At 44.2% G+C, this 12537-nt stretch overlaps 1 protein-coding gene across 1 annotated transcript in view; it reads left to right on the plus strand.

Moving 5' to 3' along the window:
- LOC123879657 overlaps positions 1-12537 on the plus strand; it is a 62065-nt gene that overhangs the window by 32830 nt on the left and 16698 nt on the right. The window contains exons 11-19 of the mRNA XM_045927491.1: positions 1255-1418; positions 2841-2888; positions 3290-3383; positions 4521-4692; positions 5563-5739; positions 7191-7287; positions 7924-8106; positions 9217-9421; positions 11902-12055. Of these exons, the coding sequence (XP_045783447.1) occupies positions 1255-1418; positions 2841-2888; positions 3290-3383; positions 4521-4692; positions 5563-5739; positions 7191-7287; positions 7924-8106; positions 9217-9421; positions 11902-12055 (1294 nt within the window). The remainder of the gene's footprint in view (positions 1-1254; positions 1419-2840; positions 2889-3289; positions 3384-4520; positions 4693-5562; positions 5740-7190; positions 7288-7923; positions 8107-9216; positions 9422-11901; positions 12056-12537) is intronic.

The raw sequence follows: 12537 nt of genomic DNA on the forward strand, positions 1-12537 counted from the left end.
TGTAATGTGTAGTTTTTATTGTTTGTCCCTGCTTATTATTATGTTATGTTTTTCTTATTAGCATGTTAGTTTTATGTTTTAACTTTTAATAAAGCTTGATCACCGATTTTTTGGTTGTTTTTTTTGCAAATAATTAGATGCTCATGATCATATGGGAGAAATTACAAGTGAAATGGAACACTATAGTTTTATTATAATGTAAAGAACGGGTACATATCACGATGATTTTGAGACATCGATATTTCGACCCAGTTGCATAGGTTCGAGCTGTTGTAGGCAGTAGTGAACTACCCTCTTTCTTGGTTATTTTCGCTGGAACTTTACGGCCAGCTTGTAAAGCTCCAGCTAAACTCAGTACAGCGACTGAAGTTTGAGGTGAGGTGTCATAGGTAGTAGTGAGCTACCCTCTTTCTTGGTTATTTTCGCTGGAACTTTACGGCCAGCTTGTAAAGCTCCAGCTAAACTCAGTACAGCGACTGAAGTTTGAGGTGAGGTGTCATAGGTAGTAGTGAACTACCCTCTTTCTTGGTTATTTTCGCTGGAATTTTACGGCCAGCTTGTAAAGCTCCAGCTAAACTCAGTACAGCGACTGAAGTTTGAGGTGAGGTGTCATAGGTAGTAGTGAACTACCCTCTTTCTTGGTTATTTTCGCTGGAACTTTACGGCCAGCTTGTAAAGCTGCAGCTAAACTCAGTACAGCGACTGAAGTTTGAGGTGAGGTGTCATAGGTAGTAGTGAACTACCCTCTTTCTTGGTTATTTTCGCTGGAACTTTACGGCCAGCTTGTAAAGCTCCAGCTAAACTCAGTACAGCGACTGAAGTTTGAGGTGAGGTGTCATAGGTAGTAGTGAACTACCCTCTTTCTTGGTTATTTTCGCTGGAACTTTACGGCCAGCTTGTAAAGCTCCAGCTAAACTCAGTACAGCGACTGAAGTTTGAGGTGAGGTGTCATCGGTAGTAGTGAACTACCCTCTTTCCTGGTTATTTTACGGCCAGCTTGTAAAGCTCCATCTCAACTGAGCGGTTGAGGTTTTACTGGTTCTTCGCGGTATTCTAAACCAGTGGTAAATAATTTTGACGTTTGAAAAACACTCGTAAAAGTTTGTTTGAATAAAAATCTATTACTTATTATATTCTATTCAAACGTGGCCACTTGAGCGATGACATTTTGTTAGTGACCTGCAATCATTGTATATCGATGTATATAAGCTAGGGAGGGCAGGCAACTCGTATGTATATGGTGTAACGTCGCAGTCACTTCCGACGCTGCAGCGCTACGCCGCAGAGACCTGCCTGTGGTGCGGCGCGCCGGCCAAGTGGTACTGCGCGCGCTGCTGCCTCGCGCACTACTGCAGCGGGCCCTGCCAGCAGTGGGACTGGGTGAAGCGCCACCAGGCCGTCTGCCACAACCTGGCCCGGTGAGTGCACCCGCAGGACATGTACACGGTGTAACGTCGCAGTCACTTCCGACGCTGCAGCGCTACGCCGCAGAGACCTGCCTGTGGTGCGGCGCGCCGGCCAAGTGGTACTGCGCGCGCTGCTGCCTCGCGCACTACTGCAGCGGGCCCTGCCAGCAGCGGGACTGGGTGAAGCGCCACCAGGCCGTCTGCCACAACCTGGCCCGGTGAGTGCACCCGCAGGACATGTACACGGTGTAACGTCGCAGTCACTTCCGACGCTGCAGCGCTACGCCGCAGAGACCTGCCTGTGGTGTGGCGCGCAGGCCAAGTGGTACTGCGCGCGCTGCTGCCTCGCGCACTACTGCAGCGGGCCCTGCCAGCAGCGGGACTGGGTGAAGCGTCACCAGGCCGTCTGCCACAACCTGGCCCGGTGAGTGCACCCGCAGGACATGTACACGGTGTAACGTCGCAGTCACTTCCGACGCTGCAGCGCTACGCCGCAGAGACCTGCCTGTGGTGCGACGCGCCGGCCAAGTGGTACTGCGCGCGCTGCTGCCTCGCGCACTACTGCAGCGGGCCCTGCCAGCAGCGGGACTGGGTGAAGCGCCACCAGGCCGTCTGCCACAACCTGGCCCGGTGAGTGCACCCGCAGGACATGTACACGGTGTAACGTCGCAGTCACTTCCGACGCTGCAGCGCTACGCCGCAGAGACCTGCCTGTGGTGCGACGCGCCGGCCAAGTGGTACTGCGCGCGCTGCTGCCTCGCGCACTACTGCAGCGGGCCCTGCCAGCAGCGGGACTGGGTGAAGCGCCACCAGGCCGTCTGCCACAACCTGGCCCGGTGAGTGCACCCGCAGGACATGTACACGGTGTAACGTCGCAGTCACTTCCGACGCTGCAGCGCTACGCCGCAGAGACCTGCCTGTGGTGCGACGCGCCGGCCAAGTGGTACTGCGCGCGCTGCTGCCTCGCGCACTACTGCAGCGGGCCCTGCCAGCAGCGGGACTGGGTGAAGCGCCACCAGGCCGTCTGCCACAACCTGGCCCGGTGAGTGCACCCGCAGGACATGTACACGGTGTAAGTTGTAACGTCGCAGTCACTTCCGACGCTGCAGCGCTACGCCGCAGAGACCTGCCTGTGAAACATCTGACTGACGCTAGAGGTCAACGAACGTTGCGTAGTTAGGTGCTCGGGGTCAATGCCGCGTCGAAACTGGTACATTAGCCCCGAACATCTAACTACATATAAGTCTTTTAAAAATCCCATAGGAACTCTTTAACTTTCCGGGATAAAAAGTAACCTATGTTTAAACCAGGGTATAATCTATCTCCATTCTAAATTTCAGCCAAATCCGTCCAGTAGTTTTTGCGTGTAAGAGTTAGACATGTACACACATACGCACTTTGTGCCTGTATAATATTAGTAAATTATTGTTGCAGGTCTAATAATCGAGGTGCAGAAAACGACACAGAAGCCGCTGAAGCAGCGTAAGTATTGTGCTTTCTTAACAGACTTTTTCAAAAAGGCAAATGCCCCTTTTTGGCAAGGGGTCGGCCATCAATGTGATACAAACCGGTCTTCCGCATCATCGTACAAGAAATCTTAAGAGGATAGTCTAGTTTAACCCTTTTTAACCCCCGATCCAAAAAGAGGGGTGTTATAAGTTTGACGTGTGTATCTTTGTATCTGTCTGTGGCATCGTAGCTCCTAAACTAATGAACCGATTTTAATTTAGTTTTTTTTCCTGTTTGAAAGGTGGCTTGATCGAGAGTGTTCTTAGCTATAATCAAGGAAAATCGGTTCAGCCGTTTGAAAGATATCAGCTCTTTTCTAGTTATTGTAACCTTCACTTGTCAGGGGGTGTTATAATTTACACTTGTTTTAACAGTGCGCTTATCCCCGCCCCCGCCCCGCTCCGCCGCCCACGCTCGCCCACAGCTGCGAAAAAGGACTTTAATGAAGAAAATGATCGTCCCAGAAAGGTACATTATAGAAATTACTAGGTGATGCCCGCGACTGCGTTCCCGTGGATGTGGACATAGATTTTAACAATCCCGTGTGAACTTATTGATTTTCCGGGATAAAAAGCCTATGTGTTAATCCAGTATCCATCCATACGTACATACAAACTTTCGTTTACAATATTAGTAGGATTATTATTATTATAATACAGGTTGTAATTAGAATGCTGGCAAAAAACGTTGACAGTAACTCATGATTACGGATGAAATACCTAAAATACCTAAATTTCCACTTCCCATCACTCCAATCACTTCAATCACTTTCCATCAGGTGTGATTGTGGTCAAGCGCTTACCTATAGTGAATAAAAAAAAAAATCTTGAAAAGCTTGCAATGTATTGCAAATAAAATAGCTCACTGACGCTAGGGGTAGCTAGGAGCACGGGTTTAACGAAAACTGCCATACCCCCACCAGGTTAGCCCTCTTCCATCTTAGACTGCATCATCATTCATCACTTACCACCAGATGAGATTGCAGTCAAGGGCTAACTTGTATCTGAATTAATTGAAAAAATAGGTCAACGACCGTTGCGTAGATAGGCGCCGCGGGGTCAATGCCACGTCATGGGCGGGGCATTGACCCCGAGTATAGCACGTTATACATTGCGGGTTTGAAAAATAAGAACACTTTAAAGCGGTAAAAGTTTAGCGGATTATAGCAAACTAGATGATGCCCGCGACTCCGTCCGTGTGGATTTAGGTTTATTTAAAAATCCCGTGGGAACTCTTTGATTTTCCGGAATAAAAAGTTGCCGGAGTTAATTTTCGAGACGTAAGGTACCTCTGTACCTAATTTCATATAAATTGGTTTAACGGATAGATTTCTAAGAGTCCCGTAGGAACTCTTTGATTTCCGGGATAAAAAGTAGCCTATGTCCATCCCCGGGATGTAAGCTAACTCTGTACCTCATTAAAACCGGTTCATCGGTTGAGCCGTGAAAACGTAGCAGACAGACAGACAGACAGACACACTTTCGCATTTATAATATTAGTATGGATTAAGCTTTTGGTCCCTTGTATATCATGGACTTCCGCAAAGTACAGTCTGCTTCTATACAACATTTATTTGAATAAAACACTTTCTATTCCTATTGTCAGAATTTCATGCCAGCGGGTCACACCAACTTTCAGCAGGCCAATCAGAATCAAAACACCAATAAAGCCCACAACCGTGGACCTTACACCAAAAATTTCAAGAACCAAACCCCCCGCCGTCCTCGACTAGACGATTCCAATGCTCAGGAGGAAGAAGCCAGCTGGGATACTAAAGGTATAGTCAAAATCAAAGACAAGATCTAAGTCAAACAACACTAAACCCGACTACTACCCGCAAACTGCTGATAGATAGCGATATATATAGTAAAATTGTTTTTCTGTCGCTTGGTATATTTTAATGTTGTAGTACATTTATATTCATGAACTCAAAATTTTCTCCTTTTTCATTTGACATCCCACTCGATACAATAGCAAAAACAAACGTTTAGAGACCCCCACTTTTCCGTTAACTAACGTCTGTTAGGTCAATTTATTTCGTTTAAAATATAGCCTGTCACCCCGGACCTTTACAACGAATGAATTAACACCTCATTCATCAAAATCGGCCCAGTAGTTTAGGCGCTACGGTGGAACACAGACTCTGGATACAAACATACACACATAGACTGCTAAAATCATAACCCTTCCTTTTGGCTGTGCCGTAGTCGGGTAAAGAGATTATCTCTAGAACCTAGCACACATCCTAAAGAACGGGTTTCTACATGTACACACGCGTTTTGAAACCAGACAAAATGATATGAAAAATGAAAATCCTAAAAAAATACATAGTGGATTTTGCATGCGTAGCAACGGTATATAATAATAAAAAAAATACGATGGGGCTGGCGTGTCCGTGTTGGACAAAAGTCCCAAAAAAAAAAAGATTAAAAAACTATGTTGATTTTTTTTAATGAAGAATATTAGTTATGCTAATCATGACTAATACTCCTTTTAAAGTTACTTTCTTAAAGCTTGTGCCAGGAGTGGGTACGACAATAGTGCAACGGGAGGTCTGAACCGCCGACCTTTCGGAATTCAGTCCGCTCCTCAACCGTTGAGCTATCGAGGTTCTACATTATTTATATTTCTATATTTACATCCATAGTGGAGACAAAAGCCGTAGTCGAACCTACACCGGCAACGAAACTAGCCGTACCAAAACCAGCTGTACCAAAACCAGCCGTACCAAAACCAGTTGAATCAGTACCAAGCACATCACAGACGCCTGTGAAGAATGTACCTAAACCGGAAGTGAAGAACTCACCAGTTAAGAAAGGCCCAGGTATACTAAAATTTAAAAAAAAAAAAAAAATTTTCTCTCTCGTCTGGCTTTACAAAGATTAGCCAATGTCAAGTTTGTAGTTATTTGTAACAAGTTAGTTAAACTATACAATTAGTATGGACCCCGTCTGTGCCGGCGCTCGCCGACACGCACGGCGCTTTCCAGTCAGTTTTAACAAAAAAAACACTCCAAAAAGGTCTTTACCTTAAGGTTAACCTTTAAGTCAAGAGTGAATAGGCAACTTCTAGGCAAGCGCGCTCCATCTTAGGCTGCATCATCACTTGCTAGCTGGTCTGATTGCAGCCGAGCGCTAGTCTATGTAATTTAAAAAAAAAAGGCAGAGCACGCCTGCCAGCTAACACCAACACAGACGAAGTCCAAAAAAAAAATTACTATAATAAACCAGTGACCCTTGGCAGTGCAAGATGTTGTAAAGCGAGCAGAATTAAAACGCCTCGCAGTGCCAAGGGTCACTGGTAGAGATCTCTTATAGAGATAAGTGCGTCCCTGTCCACATTTTCTTTCTTTTTCTCTTTATTGTTACAACTTTCTGGTACAAATAAAAAAAACAAAGTTCCACAGACAATTTTAGACTTGCCTTTACATAAGCTTAAAAAAAGTATCCTCCTAAGAGCATATTATACAATCTAAGATTATACAGGATGTTTGGTAATTAGTATATAATGACGACACGTACCCATGCTACTTTGATCTGATAAACACAATGCTGAAGTAAAATGACGAAATAAAATTATAAAAATTTCCATACAAAATTTTAACTTTTTTTTATGTCCGAGTTTTCATGGCCCTAACGTGCCCTAATTCACTGAAATCGTTGGCCTTGGCCTATCTAAAGATGGCCAACGATCTCAGTGAGTTAGGGCACGTTAGGGTCATGAAAACTTTGACATTTTTTTTTTTAAATTTTGTATGGAAATTTTTCTAATATTATTTCGTCATTATACTTCAGCATTGTGTTTATCAGATCAAAGTAGCAAGGGTACGTGTCGTCTTTATATACTATTTACCAAACACCCTGTATAAATGATGATGCCCGTAACTTTAGTTTTTTTTAAAATCCCGTGGGAACTCTTTGATTTTCCGGGATAAAATGTTGTCTATGTCAATTTGCGGGATGGAAGCTACCCCTGAACAAAATTTCAATTAAATCGGTTTAACGGATGAACATTTAAGAATCCCGTGAGAATACTTGATTTTTCGGGATAAAAAGTAGCCCATGTCCGTGCCCGGGATTTAAGCTAACTCTACCTTTCACCAAAATCGGTTAAACTTTGGGCCGTGAAAGCTAACGACAGACAGACACACTTTCGCATTTATAATACTCATGTATTTAGTCTATGTAAGCCCAACTAGTTTCGAACTCATTCATGGTCCTTTTTCATAGGGACTCAGCTCTTCTTTCGTACTTACTTCTTATTATTCTATTCCAGAGGTAACTAAAGTGGAAACTGTACCGGAGATCAAGAAAGTTGTAGCCCCTGTTTCCGTGGCCGATGCTACGCCTGTTAGAAAGATTGTCCCTAAACAGTAAGTATATAATTTCTGGTCTGGTCTGGTGGGAGGCTTCGGCCGTGGCTAGTTACCACCCTACCGGCAAAGCCGTGCTGCCAAGGGTTTTGTCGTTCCAGTACGATGCCGTGTAGAAACCAAAGGAGTATGGGTTTAATGGACACTGCTATACCCCTTCCAGGTTAGCCCGCATCCTTCTTAGACTGCATCATCACTTGCCACCAGGTGAGATTTCAGTCAAGGGCAAACTTGTATCTGAAAAAAAAAAATGATGCCCGCGACTTCGTCTTGAGGGAAGGTGGCTTGATCGAAAGTGTTCTTAGCTATAATCCAAAAAAATTGGTTCAGCCGTTTAAAAGTTATCAGCTCTTTTCTAGTTTTCTTGTAGAAAAGAAGGTTAGATAACCGTTAGGTTCATAATATTCAAGTGTCAATTGACAAATGTCAAGCTGTCAAGATGGACGTTGCCTAGATATACATAATTATTTATTTGAAAATGATGTTTTGGAAAACTCAGATACTTTGGATCGTAGGCGCGGAATAGTCCAAGAAAATCGGTTCAGCCGTTTGAAAGTTATCAGGTCTTTTCTAGTTACTGTAACCTTCACTGGTCGGGGGTTTTGAAAATTTTTAATTTACACTTGTTGTCAACAGTTACTTGGCCGAGACCCTGTCTATCGGAGACACAGTGTTAGTTTCCGTGGATGCCAGAGCTACCGACTGCCGCAGCCAATCCAGCGGCTATGTGTGCTTATCCTTACACGAGAAATGTGAGCAGGAATATCAGCTGATATGTGACGAGTACTCCGTTGACTGCGAAGCCGCACAAGACTACAAGTAAGTTGTCAGACCCGCCTCCTTCATAACAACCAAAGGTGTTTTGGTTGCTAGGTTATGAAGGAGGAGGGAAACCAACGAATAGGTGGGGGAGTGGTCCATAAAAATCACGAAATATCAGAGGAGGGGGGGGGGGGGGGGGGGGTTTATAGTAATATATCACGGTTATTTATTTGTTCGGCAAACGCGAATTTTTAACCCCGACCCAAAAAGAGGGGTGTTATAAGTTTGACGTGTGTATCTGTGTATGATCCGTTTTTAATTTAGTTTTTTTTTTCTGTTTGAAAGGTGGCTTGATTGAGAGTGCTCTTAGCTATAATCAAGGGAAAACTGTTCAGCCGTTTCATAGTTATCAGCTCTTTTCTTGTTACTTGTAACCTTCACTTGTCGGGAGGGGGTTATAATTTTTTTTAATTTACTCTTGTCTATAATTAAATTAGATGATACTTATTACTTCCTATATTTTATTAAAAAAAAAAATCTTTGTAGGTACTAAAAATACACGGGTTTCGGGTGGGGGGGGGGGGGGGTCTTAACCTCACCAATCGGGGGGGCAAAATGCCAAAAAACCATCACGTGATTAATGGACGGCCCCTTTCTCTATGTGATCTAATCAGAAATGAGAAGATTCTTCCGCTGATGCGTCTAAAATCAAAGGGTTTTGCTCATAGTCTACCACCTAGTATGAAAACATTATGGAGAAATCAGGCATGCAGATTTCCTCACGACGTTTTCCTACAAGCAAGTGATATTTGATTGCTTAAAACGCACATGACTCGGAAATATTAGAGGTGCATGCCCGGGATCGAACCTGGATCCCTCAATCCCTTAACCACTAAGCTACAACGACAAGAAAAAACAACTATAATACTAATTTTTCTTTGGGACTTCGTCTGTGGTGGCGTTTGCTGGCGCGCATGTTGTGGCTTTTTGGAGTGTTTTTTTTTTGTTAAAACTGACTGGAAAGCGCTCTAAGGGGGTGCCGTGCGTGTGTCGGCGAGCGCCGGCACAGACGGGGTCCATACTTGTATAGTTTAGCTAACTTGTTACAAATAACTACAAACTTGACATTGGCTAATCATTGTAAAAGCCAGACGTTTTTCTTTGCAGGCCAAGCCCTGGCGAACTATTCTCATACTTTAACCCTGAAGACGGCGCTTACTACCGCGCTAGATGCCTCAATCCAACGAGCGCCGCTTTGATAGACAACAGCAGGGTTGTCGATCTTACCCCAGCTGACAAGTGCAAGACCATAGCGCCGAAATACGAAGTCATTATTGAGTTCTGCTGCGTATTGGACGCTGCTAATGTCAAGGTACGTTGTATTATTATTAGATACCAGCAGGGTTGTCGATCTTACCCCCGCTGACAAGTGCTAGACCATAGCGCCGAAATACGAAGCCATTATTGAGTTCTGCTGCGTATTGGACGCTGCTAATGTCAAGGTACGTTGTATTATTAGATACCAGCAGGGTTGTCGATCTTACCCCAGCTGACAAGTGCAAGACCATAGCGCCGAAATACGAAGTCATTATTGAGTTCTGCTGCGTATTGGACGCTGCTAATGTCAAGGTACGTTGTATTATTATTAGATACCAGCAGGGTTGTCGATCTTACCCCCGCTGACAAGTGCTAGACCATAGCGCCGAAATACGAAGCCATTATTGAGTTCTGCTGCGTATTGGACGCTGCTAATGTCAAGGTACGTTGTATTATTAGATACCAGCAGGGTTGTCGATCTTACCCCCGCTGACAAGTGCAAGACCATAGCGCCGAAATACGAAGCCATTATTGAGTTCTGCTGCGTATTGGACGCTGCTAATGTCAAGGTACGTTGTATTATTAGATACCAGCAGGGTTGTCGATCTTACCCCCGCTGACAAGTGCAAGACCATAGCGCCGAAATACGAAGCCATTATTGAGTTCTGCTGCGTATTGGACGCTGCTAATGTCAAGGTACGTTGTATTATTAGATACCAGCAGGGTTGTCGATCTTACCCCCGCTGACAAGTGCAAGAACATAGCGCCGAAATACGAAGCCATTATTGAGTTCTGCTGCGTATTGGACGCTGCTAATGTCAAGGTACGTTGTATTATTAGATACCAGCAGGGTTGTCGATCTTACCCCCGCTGACAAGTGCAAGAACATAGCGCCGAAATACGAAGCCAGTATTGAGTTCTGCTGCGTATTGGACGCTGCTAATGTCAAGGTACGTTGTATTATTAGATACCAGCAGGGTTGTCGATCTTACCCCCGCTGACAAGTGCAAGAACATAGCGCCGAAATACGAAGCCATTATTGAGTTCTGCTGCGTATTGGACGCTGCTAATGTCAAGGTACGTTGTATTATTAGATACCAGCAGGGTTGTCGATCTTACCCCCGCTGACAAGTGCAAGACCATAGCGCCGAAATACGAAGCCATTATTGAGTTCTGCTGCGTATTGGACGCTGCTAATGTCAAGGTACGTTGTATTATTAGATACCAGCAGGGTTGTCGATCTTACCCCCGCTGACAAATGCAAGACCATAGCGCCGAAATACGAAGCCATTATTGAGTTCTGCTGCGTATTGGACGCTGCTAATGTCAAGGTACGTTGTATTATTAGATACCAGCAGGGTTGTCGATCTTACCCCCGCTGACAAGTGCAAGAACATAGCGCCGAAATACGAAGCCAGTATTGAGTTCTGCTGCGTATTGGACGCTGCTAATGTCAAGGTACGTTGTATTATTAGATACCAGCAGGGTTGTCGATCTTACCCCCGCTGACAAGTGCAAGAACATAGCGCCGAAATACGAAGCCAGTATTGAGTTCTGCTGCGTATTGGACGCTGCTAATGTCAAGGTACGTTGTATTATTAGATACCAGCAGGGTTGTCGATCTTACCCCCGCTGACAAGTGCAAGAACATAGCGCCGAAATACGAAGCCATTATTGAGTTCTGCTGCGTATTGGACGCTGCTAATGTCAAGGTACGTTGTATTATTAGATACCAGCAGGGTTGTCGATCTTACCCCCGCTGACAAGTGCAAGAACTTAGCACCGAAATACATAGCCATTCTGCTGCGTATTCGATGCCTCTAATCTCTAATGTATGTGTTATTATTAGACTCCAGCCAGTTTGTTATAGCAGCAGCAGCAGCAAATACACACACTGTGATAACTTCAACTCCACCTATTACGGTTCGTGAGATACAGCATGCAGACAGACAGACAGAATAACAAGTGTAAATTAAAAATTTATAACACCCCCGACCAGTGAAGGTTACAGTAACTAGAAAAGAGCTGATAACTTTCAAACGGCTGAACCGATTTTCTTGGACTATTCCGCGCCTACGATCCTAAGTATCTGAGTTTTCCAAAACATCATTTTCAAATAAATAATTATGTATCGAGGCAATGTCCATCTTGACAGCTTGACATTGTCAATTGACATAATATTATGAACCTAACGGTTATATAACCTTCTTTTCTACAAGAAAACTAGAAAAGAGCTGATAACTCTTAAACGGCTGAACCAATTTTTTTGGATTATAGCTAAGAACACTCGATCAAGCCACCTTTCAAACAAAAAAAAGTTAATTAAAATCGGTTCATTCGTTTAGGCGCTACGATGCCACAGACAGATACACAGATACACACGTCAAACTGATAACACCCCTCTTTTTGGGTCGAGGGTTAAAAACAGACGAACAGACAGCGGAAACTCAGTAATAATATCCTTTTAAAGGGTCCTGTTGGCACACTTCAAAATTACAACTTCCAATCATGTTTAATAAAAAATTTCTTTTTTAGATTGGTGATAACCTCCGATGCACACTTAAGTCGAAGTCTGCGGTGGGCTTCAAGGTGCAAGTAAGCAATGCTGATACCGGGGCTTCAGTAGGAGAGGGCGAAGTCTCGCGCTGGAAGCCATTGGTGGAGGACCCTGTACCCAAACCTGTGCCTGGTAAGTCTCCGAATCACCAAAACGTGTCTGTCTGTCTGTCTACTAGCTTTTGACGGCCCAACAGTTTAACCGATTTAGATGAAATTTGGTACAGAAATAGCATACATCCCGTAGAACGGACATAGGCTACTTTTTATACCGGAAAATCAAAGAGTTCCCACAGGATTCTTAAAGGCCCATCTGTTTAACCGATTTATATGAAAGGCACAGAGGTAGCTTGCGTCCCGAAAATTGAGTATCCCGGGGAATTAAAGAGTTCCCACTGGATTGCAAAAAACCTTAATCCAGGCGGACGAAGTCGCCGGCATCATGTAGTGAAAGAATAAATAAAAATAATTAGCGTAATACGTTTAAACATGGAGAAGCGCGTAGAAGTTATATTGTTGTATAAGTAGTATTGTTATGAAATTCCATGATATTCCGTAAGGTTGCCTGGAAGAGATTGCTATTATATCAATAAGACTGCCTATTGTACAAAAATC

The sequence above is a fragment of the Maniola jurtina genome, chromosome 28, assembly GCF_905333055.1.
Source record: "Maniola jurtina chromosome 28, ilManJurt1.1, whole genome shotgun sequence".
Lineage (NCBI taxonomy): Eukaryota > Metazoa > Arthropoda > Insecta > Lepidoptera > Nymphalidae > Maniola > Maniola jurtina.